A 27,214-nucleotide genomic window follows, 5' to 3' on the forward strand; every position below is an offset into this window, starting at 1 on the left:
GTGAGTTCAAGTAAATTGCGTAGTTGAGCTGCATAGAGAAAAACACACCAAAAAAGAAACAAAAGAAAACTCCTGGTGGTGAGCTGCAGTTTCTTGCTGCTTCCTCAGACTTGATTGGCAGAGTGACGTCAGCTGAGAGAGACGCACATGCTAAGACCGGACCAGAGGACCTGTGATGTTTGGAGGGAGTATAAAAGTCTCAAAGGCAGTGATGGAGGCTGAGCTTGGCTTGCTTGCATAGCTAAGTGCTTGTTAGTTTCATCTTTGCTTTGTTGACTGAGAACTTTTCCTGGTGTTTCTGTTGGCTCTGGTCCCTCCTACTGATTTGTGCTGGGGCTGAGGCCTGGCTGGTCCTGCTAGGTCCTGCCAACCACGGCTGATTCCTGTCTGCTATCCCAACTCCACTGAACCGAACTGCTGTAAAGAACTATTTCTAAACAGGTCCACTACCCCATAGCCTTTCTTTTTTTTTTTTTTTTTTTTAAATTTATTTTATATAAGTACACTGTAGCTGTCTTTAGACACACCAGAAGAGGGCATCAGATCCCATTACAGATGGTTGTGAGCCACCATGTGGTTGCTGGGGTTTGAACTGAGGATCTCTGGAAGAGCAGACGGTTGGACAGTTTTCATCAGTAAAGTCCATGAGACTTAAAGGTCTCTTGGAGCCTTTTGACAGCTCTTTCCTCGAGATCCCAAACCCCACCCCAACCTCACCAGCCAGTTTTTGCAGACATGCAAGGCATCCGGAGTAGGGCTGTCTCTTGGGCCCAAATGTAAAGTCAGCATCTAAAAGACATAATTACTAAGTTCCTCTGATAGTGGTCTGACTTCAGAGCTCATGGCTCACACTAGATGTATCAAGTAACATCCAGGGAGGTTTTCCAAAGAACCATGGTTTCCCTGGAAGAGCTGCGGCGAGAGCAGAGACCAAGGGCCTGTGCAAAAGCTTTAAGCAAACGGAAGGTCTTAAAAGCAGCCTTTCAAAAAAAAAAAAAAAAATCATTTAGAGATGGCTCTGGTTAAGAACACTGACTGCTTTTCCAGAGGTCCTGAGTTCAATTCCCAGCAACCACATAGTGGCTCACAACCATCTGTAGTGGGATCTTGGCGCCCTCTTCTGGTGTGTCTGAAGACAGCAACACTGTTACCCACATTCATGAAATGAATAAATGAATTAAAAAAAAAAATCCCTGCCTGGAAAGCTTCACAAAGATAGGGCAGCCGGGAGCTGACATTGGCGGCTGGGCAGCCGGGAGCTGACATTGGCGGCTGGGCAGCCGGGAGCTGACATTGGCGGCTGGGCAGCCACCCTTGCGGATGTGGATTGTAGTGGCCTTTGTGGGAGGCTGTGTTCTGAAGCTCTTGATGGTGTCGGGCACACTGCACCCGCGCACGGGCTCTCCCCCTCACAACTCTTCTTGTTTTCACCCCGGTTCTGTCTCCAGACCAAAGAGCCCACCTTGCCTTCTTCAGTTGTGGCAGTCGTCACTGCAAGACAAGCCGCACCGTCCCCAAGGGCAGCTCTGACCTAGACACTGCGGGTCAGTGGGTGTAGCAGGATGGGCAGGTGACAGCATCACAGTGACAAGAAACCACACGCCTGTGCACACAATGCTGCACGGATGCCATGGGACCGTCTGTCTTCAGAGGCTTCGGAAATGGCACCGTTCCCGTCCCAGCCTGGCCCTATTGGGGTTTCGTGTGAACGAGAGGCCTGTGGCACATTCCGTGGCTCATCGTGAATGATGCCAAACGATGCCAAATGCATTCCCGTGTTTTGAGCGGTTCTCAGACCACAGTGGCCAACTTACGCCATTCCTTTCTCAGTCTTCAAGCCTACCTTGTGCAGTTAGGGGTGGATCATCCACACACACCCCACCCCCCACATCATATTCCCACCCCGACCCCACCATTCCCACACACACTATACCGTCCCACCATCAGCATCCCCCAAACACACCATCCCACTACCACCCCGCCACTCTCATACCATACCAGCCGTCCCCGCAGCCCTGTGCTCCTAAAGCTCTGAAGGACCCCTCTGTGCCTGAAACCGCCCACTATGCCCCTGCCTAAGCCCCTCTAGGCCATGATGGAGGACTGCTCTGTGTTCCCGGTGGGAATGGATCATGGGTAAGACAATGGGGCTGCTGTTGCTAAAACCTCATGGCTTTCTTGGCCTGCTGTCAGAGGCCCAGGTGAGGCCTGGGTCTGCAGGGCTGTGCTGGCTACAGCTGGTGTCAAAAGCGGACACCCTACCCATTACTGTGTGTGTGTCTGTCCATCTGTCTGTCTAAACAGGACCAACAGGAGAAGAGGGAGGACCCAGGTGCCTGCTGCTAGGGTCAAAAGCTAGCTTCCGGGTTGCAACGCGGCCCCTCACTCAGTGGCTTGGAGCGCGTGTGCGCATGCGCCTGAATGTGTCAAACAGGACAAACCGGAAGTGGTGGACTTGGGGTCTATAAAGTGCCCAAGCCTGACGGGGGTCCTCACCTACTCTGAACAAATGAATCTGTTCCTTTCTCTTGCCCTTGGCTTTGGTCTTCTGTCTTTCCTGGATAAAGGCCCAGGAGGTGGTTGTGACTATGGGCATTGGTGTGGGGGAGGGCGCTTCTGGGTGACCAGGAGTAGGGACGGTAGGGGGGGCTCGGGCTCTGAGAGAAGAGGTGCTTTGACCTTTCACGGTTCAAGAACCAGGGAGGAGGCCACCATTCCTGAGTCGAGGGACAGTGCCAGCCAAGGACCTGATGTCTTCCTGCGGAGAACAGGAGGAGATGGCAGACGCCCGCTTGACACACTTGGGTAAGTCACACAGGGAAAGGTTACAGGTCACACAGGGGAAGGTCACAGGTCACACAGGGGAAGGTCACAGGTCACACAGGGGAAGGTCACAGGTCACACAGGGGAAGGTCACAGGCCACACAAAGGAAAGGTCACAGGTCACATAGGGAAAGGTCACAGGTCATACAGGGAAAGGTCACAGGTCACACAGGGGAACAGGTCACATAGGGAAAATGTCACAGGTCACACAGGGAAAGGTCACATAGGAAAAGGTCATAGGTCACACAGGAAAAGGTCACAGGTCACACAGGGAAAGGTAACAGGTCACACAGGGGAAGGCCGCAGGCCACACAAAGGAAAGGTCACAGGTCACATAGGGAAAGGTTACAGGTCACACATTGAAAGGTCACACCTCTGCTCTATTACTTCATTAACCTACCTGGCTCGTGGGCCCATGGCTGTGACTAGCGAAGGGCAGGCCCCTGAGAATGGGCTGCGTTGGGGAGGAAAGAGCCACTCAGCTTTTCCTGCGGTTTCTTGAACACGCAGGCAAGACTGGACCTTTGAACCTTTTCTCAATAGAGAGGAGAAAAAAGTGATCCCAGGTTTGCTTTGAGTTTGAGGCAGGGCATGGCCCAAATTCCAGGCTGCTGTGTGTGAGCAGGAGAAAGGTTCTTCCCTGCTATGTGTGTGTGTGTGTGTGTTTGTGTGTGTGTGTGTGTGTGTGTGTGTGTGTGTGAGCAGGAGGAAGGGTCTTCCTGCTCTGTGTGTGTGTGTGTGTGTGTGTGTGTGTGTGTGTGTGTTTGTGTGTGTGTGTGTGTGTGTGTGTGTGTGAGCAGGAGGAAGGGTCTTCCTGCTCTGTGTGTGTGTGTGTGTGTGTGTGTGTGTGCAGGAGGAAGGCTCTTCACTGCAAGCTTTGCGGGGGGGTCAACACAGCTCACAGGCTTTGGCTGCTTTCTGGAACCTCATGGCTGCTGGAAACTTAACCTCTCTCCCCCTCAGAGCTTTCCAGAGGTAACAAACAATGTTTGATGTGAACTCTGAGGTAGGACTCTGGGGTGACAGGGACAACTAGACTGTCTGGGGATGACAGCTGTGACCTTGTATATGCTCCCTGTTCACTGTCCCTTCTCCAGCTCAGGCTTTGTGTCTCTGTGTGTGTGTGTGTGTGTGAATGTGAGTGTGTGACTGTGAGTGTGTGAATGTGGGTGTGTGACTGTGAGTGTGTGAATGTGGGTGTGTGACTGTGAGTGTGTGAATGTGGGTGTGTGACTGAGTGTGTGAATGTGAGTGTGTGTGTGAGTGTGTGAATGTGAGTGTGTGACTGTGAGTGTGTGAATGTGGGTGTGTGACTGTGAGTGTGTGAATGTGGGTGTGTGACTGAGTGTGTGAATGTGAGTGTGTGACTGTGTGTATGTGTAACTCTGTGTGTGTATGTGTGTGTGATTGTGTGTGTAACTCTGTGTGTGTGTATGTGTGTGTGATTGTGTGTGTAACTCTGTGTGTGTATGTGTGTGTGAGTGTGTGAATGTGAGTGTGTGACTGTGAGTGTGTGTGTAACTCTGTGCGTGTGTGTATGTGTGTCTAGTGCTCTGCTGGCTTTGCAGAGGACACTGGACTCTGGGGAAGAAAATGGCAGAAGCTCTGCTGTGAGGCTGGGGGTGGGCTTTGCACTAGGTGGGCTTGCCTCAGCACGCAGGAAGGTCGGGTTCTATTCTCAGCACTGCAAACCAGTGCGCAGAGAAAGTAACGTTTGGGGGTTGGCAGCTCTCCAGCCACGCTGCCCTCAGATGGCCTGGGAGGCTTCTGTGGATTCACAAGGGCCAGGACTCTGCCAGTAACACCTGGAGGCCCAGGAGGCTCTGCCTGGCAGGTGGGAGACGGGTCCTGCCGGGTGGGGACAGCAGCTCTTTCTGCCGCCATCCAAGCCGGGTCTAATCGAAATGGCATCTTCTTTCCCTCGCGCTGCCTGCGTGGAGTCCATGCCCACTCTTGTGTCCAGGCTAAGGGAAAATCACTCCAAATTCTCTCAAGTTTGGGTCCATGCACTGAATTATGTACTGAGCACTTCTTGAGCTTACAGACCATAAACTTGAAAAGGGGGTGGTGTTAAGGGGGTGTGTACTCCGGACGTTTTGGTGAATGGTGGTTAAGTCACTAAGGTCACAGAATTGGACAGGGCAAAGCTTATGGATAAGCCCCCCTCCTTTCGTTCTCTTTAATTTTAAAACAGTTTTTTTTTTTTGAGGTAATTGTATTATTTCGCCCTTTCATGTCTTCCCTCAAACCCTCCACTGACCCCCATCCCTCGGTTTTTCAAACTCATGGCCTCTTTTTATTTTTACACATGCGTGTGTGGTGTGTCTCTGAGTGTATTCCTTAAATGTATAAATACAGCCTCCTCAGTCTTTATAGTGATGTTTGCATGTATGATGTGTTCTCACACATACATGTATGTGGTCGACTGGACAATAAATTGCTGTGCTCTCCTCTGTGAGAGGTGTGTCTCCTACACCCAGCAACCCTTAGTTCCTGTACTTTGTCTAGGGGTGAGGCCTCGTGCTCTCCCCAACACGCTCCCATCCATGTTAACATGTCTGTTGGTAAAGACTGTTACAGAAAACCACAACCAATCGAACTGCAGAGCCCAGGCCAACTGACAAATCTACAACTCCTGTACCCAAGGCTTGGGAATCACTGGGAAAGAGGGGTAGGTTCAGGGAGTTTGCCATCAGATTGTGTCCCCTAGAAACATCAGAAGCTGCACCCACAGAGTCTCACCAACAAGACTGCCTAAACAGGGACTGCTGGACTCGGGTCTCGACAAACCACAGCAGGCCAACAGTTTCACGTGAAAGAGTTTAATGAAACGACAGAGAAAAGGGGGAGAGAGATGGGAGAAAAGAGAGTGGGTGACAGGGGGGTCGGCCTTTTATGTGGGCTGTGCTGTAGCTCCCAGGTGTAGGTGGGAGTCTGGACCAGTACACTCTGGGAATGTTTGGCCTTTTCCACGGCAATTGATGCGCTGGGTCCCTGTGGCCTGTGGGCGGCGCCTGTGAGTGGCGCTGCTGCTGGGGTGCGTGGCTCCTGATACCAACATAAAAGATAGAGAGTGGGGGGTAGGGATATGTTCTATGGAGGTGTGGTGAGGTATGGGGGAAAAGGGGTACCTCTGGAGGGCCCATGTTGGGCATCCCTTCTCCCTGAGGGACCAGCCACACGATGTATAGTATAGAATGGAGTTTATTCAGGGCATGGTGAGGGAGTTAAGAAGGTAGTAGGAGCAGAGAGAGAAAAGGAATAGAGGAGAAGAGGTTGGTGCGTGGAGAGAGGGAGAAAGTTAAGAGACAGGAAGGCAAGAGCAAGAAAGGGAGGAGGGGGTCAAACAGCCCCTTTTATAGTGCCAGGTAACTGTGGGGCGGAGCATACTTGGCTGTTGCCAGGTAACGGTGGGGCAGAGTTTAGACAGACCCTTAACAGGGACCACTCCCCCTCCTTTCATAGCAGATAATGTGGAACAAGACAGGTCCACATGTTAAAACCTCCGAAGACCCTCTGGAGAGGGAGACTATATTTCAACACACTTTCTGTCTACAAATGGAAGGTGGTTAGCAAAGGCTCCCACAGAGGAGTTCTTTATCCACCCCGGTGGCTGAAGGCAGGCTTTAAGAAGGGAACAATTGCTAGCTTTCTGCACATGGGCTTTGCATAAAAATAAACTGAAGGATCAAGAAGAGCCCTTTATAGGTGGTGGTGGCCGATGCTTTTGATCCCAGTGCGGGGAGGCAGAGGCTGAGGCAGATGGATCTGTGAGCCAGCCTAATCAACAGCGTGAGTTCCAGGACAGCCAGGGCTACACAGAGAAACCCTGTTTTGAGAAACAAAAAGGGGGTGTAATGGGAAATGCAGAGTGTGTAAAGCCATCTGGGTAGACAGTCACCGCAGCCGCTGACCCATGGGTCACCAAACTGGTTCCTGCTGGGTGAAGCTTAACTTAAGAGGCTGTTGGCTGGCTGTTCCTGCCCTTCAGGACTTCTGCCCAGTGTCAACAAAGGAAGGGCCTCCAGCAGAGTCCCAGGGCAGCGGAGGCTGCAGCATGTGTAGCAGGAGAAGCACTCACTGCTGCAGGGTGCTTGGAGCTCCTAGGTTCCGGCTCCCCAAGGTGAAGTGCCTGTAGCATCCAGTTTCCCTACTCCTGGAGCCGCTGCTCCACCTCAGCACCCTGACCTGTGCCTGGCCCATCACCGTGGCCGGGGTCACTGCAGAAGAAGCTGTTACCTTGATGTCCAGCCTCCTCCTTGCAGATGTTCATGGGTTGTATCTCCACCTACTATGACGATTCTTGGCGCTATGACCACTTTTTAATCTCAATTAGGTGCCCTTGCCCCACTGGGGGTGGCACTGAGGAGTCACCCTCCTTGACCCACTATGTTACAGGTGCTACTCTGTTACAGCCTCCAGCTGTGGCTTCAAGGCTGTGTGGTGAGGTGGAACAGGAAGATATGAATGGCCAGTTCTGGTGAAAACTCAAGAGTTAGCAACAGCCCAAATGCAGGTCCTGCATGTGTCCAAAATCTTGCTGACCAGGTCTACGGGACCCATGAGCACTACATATAACCTGTGTTTGTTGGGTGGTACTAGACTAGGGACCAAGCCACAGGTGTGTAACTTGTACACCCAGGAACTGACTCTCCAAAGCCTCCATTCCAGTAATTCAGGACCAGATAGGAACTGGATGGGTACCAGAGGCAAAGCTGTTTGCGAAAGCTAGCCACGCCTGGCAACTGTGGCTGACCAAGGGCCACTCCAGTTCCTATGGGATTCCAGTAATCGATTAACACTTGAGCATTTTACTCCTTAGGTTGGTGGCTGGATCCCAGAATGAGGAAGATCCCAGGTTCTGAACTCAGGACAACTCTGCCCCCCTGCCTCTACCTTAGCATTTGTCTGGCCTGTTTCTGTGCTGAAGTTGTATGTGTCCTGCCCGTGTCTGGCTCCTGCTCTGTGAATTCTGATCTAGAAACATCTTAGCTTTGGGTGTTGAGATCACTGTGAGGATGGAGCAGAGCAGGCCGCATCATATAGCATGTGCTGAGGGAACTTGGTGAGGCAGTGGTCCCTCCGGCCTCATGTGGCTTTACTGGTTTGAGGGGTGACGGTGACATCAAACGTCTTTAGTAGTTGTATAGACCCGGACTGTAGTCCTTGTGGCTTGGGACAAGAGGGAATGCAGGTCCAAAAAAGACTCAAGGGGGGGGACATGGACTGGCAGAGACTGAGCCCTGGGCATGTGCGCACTCCACCGCTTAGTCGGCTTCTCCCTGGGACAGACTAGACTATCTGCTTCCTGTTGTCAGACTGCAGCTGCCCACCAGGTGGACAAGGGTCTGTGCATAGGAGCTGCCCTGACCCAGCCTCCTGGCTGTCTCCACCTCACTGCACATGGTCCCAGGATTCCTCCAAATAACGTGCGCTGGCTTCCCAAACTCAGGCCAGAATCTGTCTCTCTCTGTGTCTGTGTCTGTCTCTGTCTCTCTCTCACACACACACACACACACTGACTTTATTCTGTCAGGAGGCTGTCTCTAAGTCCCCTGGACATTTCCCTTGCAGATGGAGAAGTCTGACCCCATGTTCCGAGCCTTCTCATTATCAGAGAAGAAAGAAAAGCCAGGAGTATTGAGACTTTCAGGTCGTCCGCCCCCATTTGCAGATACACAGACTGACTGTGGGTAGAGTCTGCTTCTGAGTGCAGCCAGGAGTCTTGGGTTAGACGCTGGCAAAGTCAGGTACTTCTGTCCGATTGACTGTGGGTACTCCCTGACACCTGTGAACAGTATGTTTAAAGACTCTCAAAGAAAAATCTTTTCTGTTTCTTGTCGGTCCCTGTTCCCATTGTGGGCCATCCCAGGCTGGTGGTCCTGGGTTCTCTAGGAAATTGAGCTGAGGAGGCAAGTCAGTTAGCAGCCCCTCCATGGCCTCTGCATCAGCTCCTTCTGGTTTCCTGCTCTGTCCCTGACTTCCTTCACTAATGAACAGGGCTGTGGAATCGAGCCAGGTTAACCCTTTCCTCCCTTGGGAACTTGATTTGGTCATGGTGTTTATCACAACAGTAACCCCAACAAAGACAAAAAAAAAGATGTAAGCAGGTTACAGAGCTTGTTACATACGGCTTGTAAAAGTTCTAAAAAGTTCAAAACACTGACATCAAACCTCTGCTTAATCAATGTAGTTATCGGTCTAATCTTCATTATGGTTATAAAGCTGGCTTACAGATAAATTGTACATCTAATCCAAGTCTATATTAGGTTTTCGGCTAAGCTTTATCTAAGTACTGCTCAACAGTTAAAAGGCCTGGTGTAGGTGACAGTCTGGGTGTCCAGTGGTGACAGCTGGAGGCCCTGCCACGAGGTCAGAGGAATGAAAATGGAGAAGAATTAACTCTTTCCTTCAGAGGTCAGGGTCCTCTAGGGGACTTTGGGGGGCGGTGACTGGGGGGAGTCACCTGTTCTCTTGTTCAGGGAGGCCTTGGAAGTGACTCACCTGGTGAGCTCTCCCTTGTGTTCAATTTGCAAACAGGAGAGTCAATAAAGAGAATTTCCTCCATGTTTCCAAGAGAAGCCACTGCCAAGTAAGGCCTTTGACTTATCTTTATAAATCAAAACAAAGCTGGAGGAGCCAGAGGTTCCTCTCAAAACGCCCGTGAGCCCCAAGGACCAGAGCCTCAACAAGCTGGACAGTAAGAAAAATGAGATTAATTCTGGCCACCTGCAAGGTCCTGAACACCTAACAGGAAAACATGACCGGAGACTAACATGGTAGTTCTTGTGCCTCGTTTCTTTTCTAGACAGTCTCAGTATGTAGTGCTGGCTGGTCTGGAACTTATGTAGACCAGGCTGGCTTCAAACTCACAAAGCTCCTCATACGTCTGCTTCCTGAGTGCTGACTAGTGTGTTTAAGTCAAAGACAGTCGGCACAGAGCAGCTAGAGTGGTCATGTCCCCTCCACTGACGGCAGCTGGTGTTGAAGAAGCGTGAGAAGGACACAGGAGTGACATGGGCTCCAAGCGATGACCGCTTGTTCCTTGAAGACACTGTTTGAGAGCAGTAAGCTACGGGGTGAGGACCCCCCCCCCCCCAGGACTCTAGGGTTCTCACTGCTGTGATCAAACAGATCAGCCTGGAGCTGGGGCCCAGGGCCAACAGTGCCAGCAGTGTCATACAAGGTTGGAGCGAACATTTTACCTGGCTTATGCTCTTACAGCTCTGTTCATCACTGGAGGAAGTCAGTCCAGAAGGAACTAAGCTGGCCAGGAACCTGGAGGCAGGGGTTGATGCAGAGGCCACGGAGGAGTGCTACCTACTGACTTGTTTCCCTAGGATCATGGTCTAGGGATGGCTCCTCCCATTCTGAAGCTATCATTGATTTTTCTCCATGGCTTGGTCATCTGTTCTCCCAAATGTTTGTTTTGTTTCCTGAACTTCTGGAGACAGGGTTTCTCTGTGTAGACACAGCTGTCCTGGATCTCCGTAGACCAGATTGGTCTGAAACTCAGAGATCAACCTGTCTCTGCCTCCCAAGCGCTGAGATTAAAGGCGTGTACTGCCATCCGGCTCCAGATGTTTGATAGTTGGTCTAATGTTTTTGTCTGTGGCAGAGAATGAACTCACGGAGCCCTGACAGCCCCAGCACCCCCATCCTTACTGTCCTCACTGACCAGCCATGCTGACTCTTAGGGGCGGGGGCAGGGCCTGCTGGCCAGGCCTTGGTGTGCCTGTGGCCAGGTGGCCCTGTGGCTAGCCTGTCTTACTGGCTGTGCACTCTGCTGGGATTACAGACAGGCTGTCCTCCCTGTCCCCAGCCCCACCTTTCCTTTAGTGCTATTTCTGCCCAGACGCAGACACCAGCTCCTCTCTCTGCAGTGGGGCCTGCAAGCCTGGGAAGAGCGTCTGGGCAGACTTGCCTGCCATGGCACAGGTGACATGCCACAGCAGCCTCATGCTCTGGACACAGGTACCATGGGTATGTCCCCATAGCATCTTGGAGGAAGGCACAAAGGGTGACATCACTGCCAGACACACCACTGAGAACTTTAAAACTGCCATCTTCTGCTTTATTGACAGGTAAATTGTTCAAAAATGTTCTCACAATTCAATAATTACAAAGACTCAGACTTACATTAAAAAAGTAAAAACCAGAACCCCCAGCAGGTGCCTGCCCCGGCACAAAGCCGGGGAACGTGGATGGGGCAGGCAGCAGGTGCTGGGTGTGACATGCAGGCTTGGCCAGCAGTGCCACCACCCTCAGTGCCAACTCAGCCAAGTGCTCACCCTGAATCGCGTCACCAAGCACGCCAATGGGGAAGGGAGGCCTGTCCAAATGAGGACAAGCCATGTCTGCTGCCACAGTTAGTCGAAAGCCTTCATGGGTAGGGCCACAGACCTGATCACTCAGCCCAGGACACAAGAAGGGATGAGGTTCAACATACGTGCCATTCCCGGGCCCGTGGTTCTGCCGATGTGCAGGAGTGCTGGGCGATTCCGTGCCACTGAGCACGGAGGCTCCATGCAGGGCGAGGGGAGGAAGATGGGAGGGAAGTCGCAGGGCCTGGGCCATGGCTCCCCAGGCTCCTGCCCATTCTGTGTGTGCTGGCCAGTGGCGGGCTGCAGACAGTGGGAGCCAGTGCACAGCTGCCTTCAGAGCAGGAGGGGCATCTCAGTGACTGTGACCCAGAATGGACGGACACAGGGACACAGACTGTCAGCCAGTCAGCAGGGCTGCTGCAGCTGCCTGTGTCAGGGTGAAGTGAATGAAAAGGCCACAAACATCCTCTGCCTTCTGTGACACTGGGATGGCGCACTCTAGTCTCTGTGGGGCCTTGAGACAGCATCTGCTGGACGTGGGCCTGGGTGGTCCCGGGGGGAGGGGTGAGTGGTGGTCCTTCATGTGCAAACGGAACAGTGTTGCCTTGTGGCTGTGCAGACGAACACATCTGGTCGATTGCCACCAACAACGTGGCACGAAGCTGATCATTATAATAAAGATTATTTTATCTATCTACAAACTGATTCTACATTTCCTTGGACAACACTGGAGGGTCAGCTCAGTCTTGGCACTGATGTTGGGGCCATTTGGGCTCCCTGGTCCCTCGGTGCTGTGCTGGCAGCCTCAGGCGTCACAGGCTGGCTGGTCCAGGCCTTCCATAGGGAGCTGGCTCCGATGGGGCGAATTGGGACTTGGGGGGCCACTAGGGTTGGAGCTATTGGATGGAGTTGAGTGCTTGGTGGAATCAGAGTCGGGCTGCCAATGCAAAGAGAGAGTGTGAGAACGGGCAGTGCTCCTGTCCCCTCATGTGCACGTTGTCTACGGCCTTTGCAGGGCCCTGTGGGTGAGTATCAGCCTTTGCCCTGCTCTCAGAAGTGACTTGGGTCTCCTCACTGCACAAGAGAAGGGAGTGAGAAGGAAGCCAGACAACCTGTAGCCAAGTGGGACATTCTAGGAATAAACGGAAGAGGACTTTAGTCACGTCAAAGGCTGTCACGTAAGTGCAGGGTCAACAGTGAGAGAAACAGCTCTCCTGAGGTTAGGGACACGAACAAACTGCTGCAGGTCAACGCTGCACTGGAAGGGGACTCAACACTGTTTACAGTGACAGGATTCTGTATGCCAGGTCCCAAGGAAGCCACACATCAGGAGCAAAGCAGAGCTGCAGGCAAGAGCAGCAGGGTCAGGGCTCAGTGTCCACACAGCCACAGGCGACTCCATCCGCATCGGCTGACAGTAACCTGACATCCGAGGTGAGACTCTCGCCCACCATAAACCGCTACGGAGCTGGTGGAACCGCGAGCAGCCCAGGACACACTGCACTTGTGAGCACCTGGCTCTGGTTCCCAGCAGCTACACCAAGCAGCTCACAATTGCCTATAACTCCACTCAGGGGGATCTGGTTCATTTTAGCAACCACCCCTACACACACACACACACACACACACACACACACACACACAAAGGAGACTCATTAAACAAAAAGACTAAATTCACAACTAAAATATTAAGACGGTATCAATCCCTTAAAGAGGTCTACAGATTCAGTGTGACCTCCTGAAATTCCAATGGCCTCTTATAGAAAGTTACTCTTAAGAAACAAGATCTGGGCCTATGACCCAGCCTGCAACCCTAGTTATGTGGGAGGGTGAAGGCTCAAGGTCCATGGCAGAGAAGTTCAAGGCAGCCCGGAAACTCGCACCGCGTGTCACAGTGAAAGATAAAACGGTGCTCAGTGTTAAGGGGTTCAATCTCCAGTACTAAAGAAAACCACAGGGGCTCGCCCTCCGGTTTCTGACTCAATGTCTAGAACAAGCCATAGCATGGTGTGGGAATCAACAAGGCTGTGAAGACATCCAGTGGGTAAGGGCACGTCCCACAGTGATGGCACAGGGTTTACGTGTAGACAGCTACACGCTACAGACACAGAACGAACATGGACCTTGGGAGAACTGGCAGGATCACGGGTGCTGGATCAGACAACAGATCCCGACAGAACTCCACACACTGTGACGGAGAGTAACGCTTATCCGGATAAGGACGAATGTGAAGCAGGAGCTGGATAGGCAGCTCAGCAGCTTAGACATTGCTGCTCTTGCAGAGGACCCAGGTTTGGTCCCGGCATCCACACTGCAACCCACAATGATCCACAACTCCAGTTCCAGAGCATCTGGCACCCTCATCTGGCCTCCTTGGTCACCAGGTACTCACACAATACACAGGGATACATTCAGGCAAAACACCCACATACATAAAGTAAAAAAAACAAAACCACACCTAATGACTGACTTCAGAAAGCAAGAGAAATCCAGTGAGTCACCCAGCAGGCTTGCCACAGGTGAGAAAAGAGGGAAGGTCTCTTGACCAGGGGTGAAGGTGACCAGCGTTCTGAGTCTCAGGATTGTAAAGGGAGTAGCAGAAGGGCATGTTGGTCACCACGTCCCTACTGGGTGGCTGTGGGCAACAGGCCAGCTCCTGTCTCCAGAGAGACCCTAAGGCGCACAGACACGCAGCTCAAGTGCTAGATGCTGGACACCTTGGCTGCTCTCTCCACAGGGGAGGCAGGGACACCGTGCCTTCAAGTCATGGGAGTGTTGCTGCTCACACACAAACACCAAATGTCCAGGAACGGAAGGCACACAGGTGACCAGAGAAGGCTCTCCCGGACGAGAGCCTGGCTATGTCTCACACACACAAAGGCCAGGAGCAGAGGAGCAGGAAGCCTCAGAGTGCAGACTGAGGACCTGTCAGGAAAGGCAAAGGCAGGCAGGAAGTGACCACATCTTTAGTCAGCACTTAGGAGGCAAAGGTTGGCTGGTCTCAGTGAATTCAAGGTCTGGGCAAAATTGTGAGTTCCAGGCCAGACAGGGCTACACAGTGAGACACTGCACGAAATCCAACAAAGCAACCAAACTACATGAAGGTCCAGAAGCAGGTCAAGTCTGCTGGTGTGCACCTCTACTTCCAGAGCCCTGTCTCTGGGGGAGTTTGTCAGGCACGACCACAGACACACAGCAGGGCACGGAACGCATGCCCACAGTGGTAGAGCTTGCTCCTGAAGGTCATCCTCAACTACGCAGTAAGCTTGCAGTCAGCTTGGGCTACATGAAATCCCTTCAGAGATCAGAGAAGTTCAGAAGGACAAGTGCTTCTGGCAGAACCTGGCTCAACTCTAAGGAAATCCTTACCCCTTGGTGGGATGTGTGCATGGTGACACATAACCTTGGTCACACTGTTGGGGGAGGGGTGGGACACGTGTGACTCAAGGTGGCAGCTGTGCACTCTGGGCTGCCCAATGCTACTGGGGTCTCTGTGCTGAGGCCATTATATCCCAGGGTGTGCAGAGCTCCAGAGGGGCTCAGGACTGTGCTCCCAGCTGTGTGCCATGTGAGGAAGTGCTTCCCCCACACAATTCCTGTCTCCACTCTGCAGGCCCTGAGTGGACACAGCCTTCTGTGTTGGGGAATACATACCTCTTTGTCAAAATCCTGGTCGGGGTCGGACATGCTCCTCAGAGGCACAGGTACTCCAGGCTCAGACCCACCTACAGACAAGGACACCTTTGACCTCAGGGAGAGGCTCAGAGGATCACGTAGAATGGAATTGCTGCCCCAGCACCTGTCCCTTGGTACCTGAGGAAGGCCATGAGACGTAGGGCTTGCTCCTGGTTGGGGGCTGCCGAGGGAGGCCTGTTGGGGCAGGGCCCTGCTTCTCCTCCTGGGCAGTGGGTGCGGCACTCTGGGGGAAGAGAGTAGCACTAACGTGAGCATACACGGGACAACAGTGGGGCCGCCACAGTGGGACAGCAGTGAACAGGCTAGTGCAGGCCCTGGAGAGGGCTAGGAATGGAAAGTAGCAACCAACCAATGCGTCTGAGCTAAGGACTAGCTTACAGTGCCAACTGTAGGACAACCCCATAGAAAATGCACTGTTTAAAATAAGGATAAAAACTGTTATCTCACACCAAGGAGCTAGAGGCCCTTTCATGACAACTAAGGGGGCACGCATGTACTCAGGGAGGGCTGCTCCTACAGACACCCATCTCAGGATCAGGAGTGGCCCAGCAGCAATGCAAAGGTTTCCCAGGTCAGCACTGCACAACCATTGCCTGGTTGAACACTCACCAGAGGCAGGTCCATGAGCACCTGCATCCCGTCCCCAGGGCCCATGTGAGCCACGTGGTTGAAGTTGGTCGGGTTGGATATCATTTTGGATCTCAATTCCGGGTCTCTGAGCATCTCTCTGCAGAAAGGAAACATTTGAGACTCAGGAAGCATCCTTAGGCTCTAGCTAGCCCTTCACAGCACACTCACATGGACCCGCGGGCCTGAGCCAGAGGGACCCGCACTCACCGCCGCTGCTGTAGCCTTTCTTCCTCGGGAACCTTGAAGACAAAACGCCGTTTGCTCCGGGTCCGCAGCATCTGCTTCTTGCTGTTGTCCGAGGTGTCGGGCACATTGAGGACAGTTCCTGTTGGGAACAGTCACTGTGACTGCTGCACGAAGGGGCAAGCCACACGCCACGACTCGCAGGCCAGCAGGCCAGCGGGACAATGGAGGCCTGTGTCCGGTCTGAAGCTCACCTGAGAACTTGTTTTTGAAGTAGATGAGGCGTGGGGGCTCACAGCCCAGCAGGTTGAGGCTGCCATCAGAGTTCAGAGGTCTTATCTGTATAGGAGCAGAGAGGACGCATATGTGGCACCAGGCAACGGGGGACAACCGTCTCTGCCAGGACCACTGTGCTGTCTTACCCTCCGCAGGCCGATGGTCTGAACCCACTCCATGGTGCGCACGTCGAAGACATCCACCCCGTATTCGCTGTACACGGTGACATGGGAGGAGCTGCAGCCTGGTGCAGACAAGCAGAGCAGTAAGCACGGAGCCCCGCCTTCGCCGCCCTTAGGCGGAGGTGTGCAGCACTGCCCGTGGTGGGGCTCCGCTGCCAGAAGTCACCTTTCCATCAAGGTCTCCTGCATCGTAACTACACAGAGGAGCCCCACTGCTTCCACAACCAGGGTGTGTTTCCCACACTACAGCAAGATGCTGAGGGATTTAGAAAGTATTTAGAGACTCAGTTCTCTCCTAGCACTCCTGGCAGGGACCGCCTCTTCCATGGCCAGGCAAAAACCTTAATGTTTTTCTAATTTTTTTCTTTCTTTTACGTGTATGGGTGTTTGATCTGCATGTCTGTCTATGTACCATGTGTGCAAGCAGTGCCAGAGAAGACTAGTAAGAGGGTTCGGAATCCCCTAGAACTGCACTTACACATGCTGGGAGCTGCCATACAGGTGCTGGGAACTGAATCCCAGCTCCTGAGACAGCAGCCTTAACCACCGAGCCACCTCTCTAGTCCCAAAAGCCATAAGATAACAGAGAGAAACCAGGTTTCTGGGTATTTTTCAGACTCACACTACTCTACTGCTTTGCCCTGTGCATAACCTTGCTGTGCACATTTCATATTAAGGGCATTGGGACTGTCCTGTAGGGCACAGTAGGCTCCATTCTAGTGATCTAGATGGTGTCCCTGCCTCTCCCAACGCTCTTAAGAAATGCTGTCTGTCATGCTATGACAGCTGATCTGGCACCCTGCCGATACATACGCATGGCCCTCTGCCCCTGAGCATATGAGGTTGAAGGAGGCACCCTCAAGTTTAGGACACAGCAGAGCCCATCTGTCTGGATGGCCTGCCAGGCACAGGGGAGAGTGGACGTCCACTTCCCCTCAGCTGTGCTGCTGCAGATGGCCACCACCCGGACCCTGCAGTGTTCTCAAAGACGGCTGGGCATTTATGGACATGCAGAGTACAGAGTAGGCACCTGGACGCCAAGAGAGACCTGCTGGGCACTGCAGCACCTCAGCACACAGAAGGACACCAGCAGCAGCACTCACCAGGGGCACGTGACTCCAACCAGCCTGTGCCAGCCTAGGCAGGATAAGATGCTGGAATCAGCCACCAAATTATCCACCAGTGGTGTTTCTGATACGGGGTGGGGCATTTGTCCTGTTTTTGAATGCCATGTGCAGAGGCTGGCCCTCAATTACCTCACAGATGAAAATTCTCCACAGGGAAACGCAGGCAAGTGGTCTGACTTGCTGACTATATGGGGGGTGAGGGGGGCTCTACTCCTGATTCATCAACAGAGGACAAAGTTCAAACCAGATGTTTGAAATAACACTACGAAGGCAGTGGAGGATGTGTGCTTTGGAGATGGTAGACTTGCAGGTGTCTCTTGAGATAGCATTTGAAGGCACTGCAGACTCTGATGCTACTCCACCCTCAAAGTTCCTTAACTTCTTCCCGCTCTGAAGCTGACTGCTACACGTGGGGCTGACTATGAAGGTGGAGAAGAGGGGACACTGGGTATCCATGTTAGTTATGTGTGACACTGCACTTGGGACGTGTGTCTGTTCCAAGTCCAAACTGGGAAGAAAAATGACATTCTGGAAGTTAGGAGTGTGTACGGCTCAGCGCACTGCACGGCTGCCTGCAAAGACCAGAGAAAGGGATCTCCAGGGCTGTCTGTCCTTCCCCTGGCACTGCCCTGGGCCTGCTGCTCCAGCTTCCCCAGCGAGCGTGGAGGGTTTGAGAACTACGACACAGACTGAGTTATCAGCCCTGGGCACCTCCCTTGGCCAGAGCAGCGTGGGAGCAGCCTAGTGTGTTTTCAGTTGTCCACCATTTACAGAAGCATAAAACCACCTCCTACCCAGCAGCCCCACCGGCTGCAGGTCAGATCCAGTCTGCAGCACCTCCTACCCAGCAGCCCCACCTGCGGCAGGTCAGATCCAGTCTGCAGCACCTCCTACCCAGCAGCCCCACCGGCTGCAGGTCAGATCCAGTCTGCAGCACCTCCTACCCAGCAGCCCCACCTGCGGCAGGTCAGATCCAGTCTGCTTTGCTGGCTTGCACTCCTGACTGCTTGCTACTACCCTCTGGTTCCATGAGGGCTGAATGAGAAGGCTTAAGGCCTTCACAGTTAACAGTGGCAGGGTGGCTCAGACTCAGGAGGCATCAAGTTCTCCCAGCCCCTGGACAGCACCCACTCACAGAAGCACGTTACAGACCAACAGGACAAGGGACAGGACCTTGACGCTGCAGTTAAGTCTCCTAGAAACCAAGTCCCTGTGACTTTATTCTGCCCCGTGAATTCTGCTATGAGAATGCTTTTTAAAGAAGATGAAGGCCCCTCCCCATCCACCGTGCCCTTCTGCCCAGGAGGCCCCCTGTCAGACACCTGAGGAACAAGCAGAGTACTGAGTGAGGCTGGCCATCACCACAGGCCCCAACTCTGCCGCAGCCTAGCATCTAGCCTGCACAAGCCCTCTTGCTGACTGGACACCCTCTCACCCTGCTCCTTAACTCTTGGCTCAGGGACTGAGAGACAAACCAAAGCAAACAGAACATGCCGGCTGTCCGTGTGAGAAGCAGCAACAGTGATATGGCAACAGAAAACATATACATACTACAGGCGACAGGAGCCGCAGGCCACATGAGCTCCTGCATGCGTGACCTCCGACCTTGAGGGTCCACGTACAGTCCCATGTGGCTGAAGCAAAGCAGGTACTCCTCACTTTTGAGCTCCACAGCACAGAGGGCATCGAAAGACTGCTGTGAGAGGAACGCGAGCGAGGGGTCAGTGGGATTTACCAGGTCTAGAGGCTGCCCGTCCCCCTGGATGCTCAACAGAGAGAACCCAGAAGGGTAGCCAACACAGAGCCTGTCCTTGAACACGGCCATCCACTGCACGTGTCCTGGGGCCACCATCTCATTGAACTTCCTGTGGAAGGGCTTAGTTCTCTGGATCTCGTAGCAAAGGATCTGTCGCTTCACAGCGACAAACAGGCAGGTGGACGAGCTCTTCCTCAGGGTCCCTGTTGCTATGAGTTGGCAGCCCTTTGTCTCCGGGAGCTTGATGTCAAAGTTGCTTGCTTCTGCTCCATCGAAGGAGGACCAGGGGTAGAGGTGCACGTGGTGGTTCCGGCCACAGAGGAGGATGATGATCTTCTCCTTGGGCGCCAGTTCGATCTGGTACACCTTCTTGCAGTCAGCAGCGCGGACGATCACTGTGGCCAGAGCATGCAGGTGACTTGCTTTGGCTGACATGGTCCACTGCCCGCCACAATCCTCCCACCACGGTTAGCCCCAGGGCCAGTGTTGCCAATGCTCCTAACGGAGATACAGTGGCACATCTGTCTCTGCTTTCTGACAACCCTGGTCCTGCCACTGCCTGTCCAATGCTGTGCCAGGGTCCAGCTGGGAGCTGGGGCTGGGACTGATCTCATGCACACTCAAACTACCTCGTCTGGAGCCCGCGGGATTCAGCTGCCCAATGTTCTGGCCACAGGAAGGGCTATGGAGTGGGAAAGACGGGGAGACTCCTTTCTGGTTGGCAGGCGAGGAGCATGAACTCTGGTAAGTTTCGGTGCACCAGCATTGCCCGGTTCTCCTGACAGGCTTGGTGACCTACACCTGTCCCAGTCAGCCTCAATAGAGGCTGGGTGTGGGGGGCACTTCTTTAACCCCAGCACCCAGGAAGATGAGGTAAGCAGATCTCTGATTTTAAGGATGGCCAGGGCTATGTTGGGCTCAAAAGCAAATAAGAAAGCAAATGACAATTCAATCTAGAAGGCCAGCAAGATAGCTCCGTGGGGAAAGTGCTTGCTGCCAAGCTGGAAAGACCTGAGATTGAGCCCCAGGACCCACCAACTGCCTGTCACAAGCTGTTTCCTAACTTCTACACTCTATAATCTCTATCGTATAAGCAAATAAATGCTTGTTAGAAAAAAGCTGAGGCAGGAATTTGAAGTCAACAGAGTCTCCACACCAGTTCCAGGACTGTCAGGATTACACAAAGAGACCCTGTCTCACAAAACAAAAAGTTAAAATAGCCAGGACTCCTTGGTGCGTCTCCACACACATGCCCAGGCACTAGAATATGCTGCTCCTGCCATGTCACTGAGATCTTTCTCTACTTCTTGTCTAAGATTTCCACAATGCCCTGACGCTGTCACTCAAGCTGCACGCCAGGATGTCCCCTTTTCACAACCCTAAAGATGGACGCGGAGTCTGAGACAGCCAAGCAGGACTCACAGTGCCCTCCTACTCACCGTCTCGGGTGAGCTCAATGACGTAGAGCCCTTCTTCCAGGCCGACGGCAATCCTGTCTCCATCTGGGGAAACAAGGTGGGGTCCCGTGAGCCAGGACCTGCTTCTTTACACAGGAGAAACTGTCTACGCATTCAGAAGGATGGGACCAGGTGGCCATGCTCAGAATCTGAACTCCCACACAGGTCATGCCCTGGAGACCCTGGAGACATACCCACGATGGCGGCAGCCAGGACAGCCTTGATGAGCGGCAACGAGCTGTCGTAGGCTTCCTGTGCGACGTGCACCGCCTGGCTCCTCAGCCGGTTCTTGTGGAGGATGGCCTGCAGCCCTTCAAGGATCCCAACCCACTTCCTCTTTTCATTCTCGTTCTCTGTCAGGATGAGCAGTGAGCTGGTCTTAGAAGGTGAACCTAAGAGAGAGGCCGTCACCTTCATGAGAAAAACAAAACAGAAAACCATGAGCTGCCAGCCAGGTCAGAACACAGACCGTGCTGGAACCACCTAGCTCCAGAGGTCACAAGCGGGATCAGTTAGGAGACTCATGTCAGCTGCCCCAGAGACCACCAATCTGCTGCTGGCAGGGCAGCTGACAGGAAGAAACAGGGCTGCAAACACAGACTTCGTCCCTTCTTGGTCAGATTTCAATTATTTCTGCTCTAGTCAGCACTACTGTGTAAACACACATGTAAAAACTGCCTTCTTGGTTGGGTGTGGTGGCACACACCTTTGATCCCAGCACCCAGGAGCCAGAGGCAGCAGGATCTGTGGGCCAGCCTGATCTATACAGTAAGTTCTGTAACAGCTCCAATAGAGACCCTGTCTCAATTATTATTATTATTATTATTATTATTTTGCTTTTGTCAATAGCTTTATTCTGATTAAGATGTGGCCTCTTGGGCGTGTCTAAGGAAGAAAGGGTCTGCAGAAAGTGTTCACTAGGAACATTAGGAGCCTGGGAACCCCACAGCTAGAGCATGACTGTCATCTTGAGCACAGAATGGTGATTTTCTGGATTGTATACAAAGGCTGTTCCATATACAAACAACTCTCAGACTTAGCTCTGTGCTTGGCAAATGTGTCTGTAAAATCACAACTTGAAGTGGTGTGCATTTCTCTGACCAAATCTTCTGGAAACTTCCTCATATGACAGTATGCAGCCAACCCAGTCAGAGAAAAGGGACAAACTAGATGTAGTCAATTAAGAGTCTGCACTCTAAGGAGGGACCCTAAAGCAACACGTGCCTCACGGGTCTACCAAGAAACGTCCCTTCCGCTAAGGCTGGGGTGAAGGGGGCACCATGGGAAGCCCGTGGCAGGCAGACTCAGCACACTGCTCAGCAAGGAGCAGCTGTCAGGTGGGAGGTACCTGGTGCTCAGTGGGAACATAGGCAGGTGAGGGGCCACTGGGATATTCACCAGGGCAGCAAAATGCTCGGAAAATTGCTTTTTTGGGGGCATGGCCAGGGCCTCACTATGTAGCTTTGGATGTCCTGGGACTCAGAGATTTGTTGCCTCTGCTTCCCATCAGCTGGGGTTGAAGGTGTGCACCACCGGTTTTAAGGACTACTGTCTTTTAACAGTGTGATTTGTTTTTAAAATAATTAACAGATAAAATCAGAGACTCATACCCTGAATATGCATGGGATGTCCCGGCGCGTAGCATGGATAACGTCTGAGGCCAGGACTGAGCTCACAGCAAACTCGTCATCTCTGGCAGAAAGAGACACATGGTCTGAGAAAGCTCCACAGATTTGCCATCACGTTTGTACAACTCGGCTCATGGGGGGAATGCTGAGAACAGAGCCCCCTTCCTGACTCTCATGGTTGCACAGTCCCTGTCCCCCTGCCTGACTCGCACGGTCCCGCCGTTCCCCCAGCTCCACACCAATCATTTTTGACTTGTCCTGGTACAATCAGGAAGTGGTTCATTAACTACCCATAAACAAAAAGCAGAAGGTGCTGAGTTCAGGATGGGGTGCCAGGATGAATTGTTTTCCACCCTCATTTGGGTCATAGCTCTTGTTGTAATTGAATTTAAAATGTCCCCCTGCTCCCCAGGCCAAGCATTTGAATGCTTAGCCCTAAAGAGTGGCCCGGTTTAAAGGATTGAAAGATGTAGCCTTGTTGGAGGAAGTGTGTCACCGGGGGTAGGCTCTGGGGCTTTAAGATGCCCGCGGCACGCTCGGTTCAGTCTCTGCTTCTGGATCAGGAAGAAGCTCTCTCTCAGCTACTGTCCCTGCACTGTGCATGTCCTCAAGCTCCCTCATGATGACAACGGACCAACCCTCTGCAACTGTAAGCAAGTGTACCGAACATACGGAATGCTTTCCTTTGTAACACTTGCCCCGTCATATGTCTCTTCAGAGCAATAGAACAGTGACCAAGATAGCTATACTTGGCAAGGGACTGCAGGCACCATTTGGGACGGAGACATGGAATGAATGGGACACTGCCACTGCTGGGTGACAGGCTCATCCCTGCTCTTGCAGCTCTCTGAAGGAACCAGCCGAAGACCACCACCAACTCGAGCCTGTGTCACTAGGCAAGGCTAACTACAGATGGTCACAATGCCAGCATTTCTGATGGCAGGAGGAGAGAATAGCACAGGCCCTTCACATATGTGGCCCTGAGTGTGCCTGTGGCACTTGGTTAAGTCTCATGACAGCTCCTCCCACCCATTAACCAGTCTTCAAACAAACATGGAGAGAAATACCTGAGGTCTAAGACTTGACTGGCAACCACACCAGGCTGGGTAGACTTCCCTTCTGGCAGGTCGTATAGGAAGAGTTTGCAGTCACAGACCACTGCATAAGCCCGTTGCCATCCTTTCTTCACGCCTGTAGGCTTTGGGACCTATAGACCAACAGTGACCACATTTATCCTGGGCCATAGATCTGGGCAGCACAGGCAGACTGTCAGACCCTTAACGTTTCTCTCACCAAGAATCTGCGTCTGGTGAGGACATGGGGAAACCTGAGAACTTGTGGTTTGCAAGTACTGCTTGGCTTTGGAACCCTGGCTTGAAGCTCATTGGCCAGAAACCCAGGGAGTTACTGTGGGGCCGCAGGTGGACTCTCCCCACCCAACTGTTCTAAAGTCGAAGCTGTGTCTAAGACCCTCTCATGGTAGGACGAGCTGTGATTAGCGCTCACTACATGAAAGAAGCTATGGGTGACCTAATAAAAGTGAACTACACTGGGCTGTGAGAGAAGCTGGCTCCTCCTACCTTGACGTAGCCCTTGTAGGCCGTGCCTATCCCCCTCTGCACGTCTACGCCGAGAGGCCTCTTGGACTGCTCAGGAGGTATGGGGCACACCTGGGGAGCGCTGTCTTTGCAGGACACATGGCAGGAAAACGCACAGACTGAAAGAGGACAGGAGGACAGTCCTACCTTAACAACATGCTGCCGAATGGCTGAGCACAGGCTCTCTGTACTCACTGTCTGTGAGGCTGAGATGGTCAGTATGGCTTTGCAGAAAACAGTTCCCAAAAAGGTTCCAGAATAAAAGCTCAATGTATCATGGTGCCCACACATCAAGAGGGGCCTTCCAAACCAAAGTACACGCCCATAAAGCCTGCCTCACAGTTACTCTGCACAGGCTGTCTCCTGATCTAGCCACTGCAGTCACCAGCACATCACTGCAGGGCAAAGGTCCCAGTGACACACAGCCAATCAGAAGGCTTAAGACAACTGACAAGTTGGGTTGGTAAAGCGCTCGTCTAGCAAGCACAAGGTCCTGGGTTCAGTCCTCAGCTGGGGTCTCTAGGAAGGAGGCTCTGACCCAGCAGTCAGGCGGTCTGTGAAATGGGGCAGACAGTTTGTGAATAGGCTCAAGACAGATAGCCAAACAGAGCTCAAGAGGGTTTTTGTTATTTAAAAACAGTGACTACCATCACAAAGATACAACAGAGTCAAAGGTAAGGTCTATTTAGCCTGGGGCCTGTGAAGAAGGTAAGGACACCAAATCTGAAGGTCTGAGTAGACCCACAGGAGAGAAGAGAAGCTACTCTTTTAAGTTGTCCTCTGACCCTCACATGTACCACGGCACATGTGCCCACACACATACACAGATAAACGAATGTAATTAAAAAGTTAAGAACAAACAAAACCCCCATATACCACGGGAACGGTAAACCTCCCCGTCGGCTGAGGGTGTTTGCTCTGCTCTCAGGTGAAGGTGTGTTTCACAGTCATTTTCAGGTGACAGGTGACCTGGCTTCTCTATGTGCACACTGCAGCTACAGCAGAGCGTCCAGCTCACGCACTAAGGTCAATACTCACCCTCACAGGCATAGCCCTGTCGGATCAGCCCGACCATCAAGGACGTACAGTGGCTGCACTGAGTGGGGCTGGGGAAGGACTTGATGCTGAACTGGTGTGCCTTGGGCTGCAGGAAAAAAACCAAGTAAAACAAATCAGGTGACCAGGAACTAAGAAGTGGGCCAATCTGCTCTGCACTGACTTGTAGACAGCTTGTGTGCCATCCTGAAAAGCCACCTGCTTCACGTCCTTTCTCTTCCAGCTATGGGCTCCCCATCAGTGGTGCTAAACCCAAGGTCCCAAGCCAGAACTCAAGCCACACCAGCTTCCTTTAGTTAGTTTTGTTTGGGGAAGAGTTGGGGAAGGTCACAGTGGTGCCTTCACAGCTGACTGTCTACTGAGATCAGGATTTTGGGATTGGGCCTGGAACCTGCCTAGGTTTGGCTCATCAAAGGTATGCACACTTTCAATCTACAAGAAACGTTAACACCAAAATCTGGAGAGACCCACTGTCTTCTGCCAGGACAGAAAACTTAGAATATAACAGGCAGGGGAAGAACCGTGAGGCTAGCTGGGAACGCAAGAACAGGCAGTGACAGCTGTCTGGCAAGCCTACACAAGAGTGACAGGTGACAGAGAAAGCCACAGACACTGACAAACCACATGCTTCTCAAGTCGTGCGGGAGTGGTTAGCACAACTCTAGGAGCCACTAGCGGAGGTGCCAGAGAGGAGGCAGGGGCTCGGTCACCACCCAGGTACACGCCACCTTTACGTTTCTGTCTCTGAGAACCAGAAGCTCACAAAACACACAGCCCCTCAGCCTGGTCCTTAATTCTACATGAGCCGAAGTCCCAAAGCCAATTACTCTCAGGTTGAAGGGGGAAAACATCAACAGACACAAATCTATGCCAGGCATACACAAATGCGGCCAAGCTACGAGCTCTGGCCACACAACTGGGAAAATGACGACTTACAATGTTGTTCACACAAGAGAAAGGAGACCCAGTTGGGCTTCAAGGCTATCAGGTAACAAGGTGAAGACCCGGGCACTGAGGTTCAAACTGTACACTGGGGAACATTCTCCTACAAACCAGATGGTTCTCAATGACAACAGACAGAATAAACACAGAAAAGCAAGTGGATGTGAAAGGCCCCCCACTACCTACCCACCATGTCTGAGACTAATGAGGAAACAGAGGAAGAGCCCCCCCCCCCAACTTCTCCAGCTGAAAACCCCACTAAGTGCTTAGGTGTGAAGACAATACAGATCCTGGACTTAGATTTGTGAACAATCCTAGCCTACTGTGTGCATTTAAAACCAGCACAGATATTTTATACAACATTTGTCTTCAAAAACCAAGAAGGTACCCAGCAATGTGAAAGGACCTACCTTTGGTCCAGCCATGGCGAGGGCCTGTGTGTTGGGCAGTGGCACGGTAGACGGCCTCTGCTGTGGCCGAGCCGTATCCTAGGACAAAGTGAGGGCAGGTGAGCTTCAGCTTAGCCACCAGGTCCTATCTGGAGTTTCTCTCTATAATTTATAAATTGTTAACTTTCTGAATTTTTAATTACTACATTGTTTAGACACCTGTTAAGGTCTCCTTCATTCATTCAGCTGATGGTCTGACGGAGCTCTGAGGGAGAGACGGGTCCTAGCTACAAGCTGCACAGCAGACCCCAGGGCCCACAGAGCACCCACGGGGCATCTGGTCTTACCTCCTGCTGCTCTGTGCTTGTGGCCACAGACACTGATGGGGACAAGTCCAGCTTTGAAGCCTGCGTTTCCTGATCACTAGCTGAGCTGGTCTGTGAAAAGAAAAGGGTGCATTTTTTTCCTGAACAGTGTGTTGTCAGGGTCTAGGGTCCCTTGTGTTCTATACCCAGGTCTCACCATGAACCTGTTTCCTCACAAGCATACTGCCTTTTACAAGGAGTGGCAAGTCACTATTATTGCCAATAGAAAGATGTTGCCTGGCCACTCCGGTTACATGGGCCTTCTCTCCTCCAGCCATTATAAACGAGGAACGAGGGCCTAGGCATGTTAGTGCACGATTTTAATCAGCACTCTGTCTGAGGCCACCTGGACTACATAGTGAGTTCTAAAAAAAAAAGGGACTAGGGAACAAGGAAAATCAACCCCAGGCTGTCCTCAGACAACCCAGATGCTTAACCTCCTGCTAGAAATCAAGAGACTCTCTATCAACACCCACAGAGCCCTGACAACTAGAAGCTTGAATGTCAGCGAACAAGGGGTCTTCAATGCAGTACTCACAGGGAGCCTCGTGAGCTCTCTGGGGTGAACCTCTCTGTGGGTGTGGCCCTGATACACCACCACACAGGCACGGTGGATATTCCCAGTGCACAAAAGTACTGGGGAATGTACAGACAAGCCTACAGCTGAGCTGTGTTCTGCTCTGATCCAGTGGCACACAGGCGCACACCTTCCAACAGCTGCAGATCAGACCCCGAGTCCTCCACATTCCAGGAGAGCAGGGGTTCGGGGTCACCCACAGGTC

At 52.5% G+C, this 27,214-nt stretch overlaps 1 protein-coding gene across 4 annotated transcripts in view; it reads right to left on the minus strand.

Annotated features, from left to right (window-relative positions):
* Positions 1-10,875: 10,875 nt before the first annotated feature.
* Positions 10,876-27,214, minus strand: part of CDC42BPB (CDC42 binding protein kinase beta) — a 76,663-nt gene continuing 60,324 nt past the window's right edge. For 2 of the 4 annotated variants that reach the window (XM_080929554.1, XM_080929553.1), the window contains 16 exons: positions 26,415-26,504; positions 26,089-26,166; positions 24,719-24,824; positions 23,663-23,799; positions 23,150-23,289; positions 22,065-22,146; positions 20,649-20,865; positions 20,437-20,499; positions 18,793-19,392; positions 16,079-16,176; positions 15,911-15,995; positions 15,681-15,798; positions 15,453-15,570; positions 14,961-15,066; positions 14,802-14,872; positions 10,876-12,084 (listed from right to left, as the gene is read on the minus strand). In XM_080929554.1, the coding sequence (XP_080785680.1) occupies positions 11,953-12,084; positions 14,802-14,872; positions 14,961-15,066; positions 15,453-15,570; positions 15,681-15,798; positions 15,911-15,995; positions 16,079-16,176; positions 18,793-19,392; positions 20,437-20,499; positions 20,649-20,865; positions 22,065-22,146; positions 23,150-23,289; positions 23,663-23,799; positions 24,719-24,824; positions 26,089-26,166; positions 26,415-26,504 (2,241 nt within the window). In that variant the 3' untranslated portion in view covers positions 10,876-11,952. Of the gene's footprint in view, positions 12,085-14,801; positions 14,873-14,960; positions 15,067-15,452; positions 15,571-15,680; positions 15,799-15,910; positions 15,996-16,078; positions 16,177-18,792; positions 19,393-20,436; positions 20,500-20,648; positions 20,866-22,064; positions 22,147-23,149; positions 23,290-23,662; positions 23,800-24,718; positions 24,825-26,088; positions 26,167-26,414; positions 26,505-27,214 lie in introns of those variants that run through there. The other 2 variants (XM_080929555.1, XR_013975347.1) reach the window with 2 other exon arrangements.

This window comes from Micromys minutus (assembly GCF_963924665.1).
Source record: "Micromys minutus genome assembly, chromosome: 1".
NCBI classification, from domain to species: Eukaryota; Metazoa; Chordata; class Mammalia; order Rodentia; family Muridae; genus Micromys; species Micromys minutus.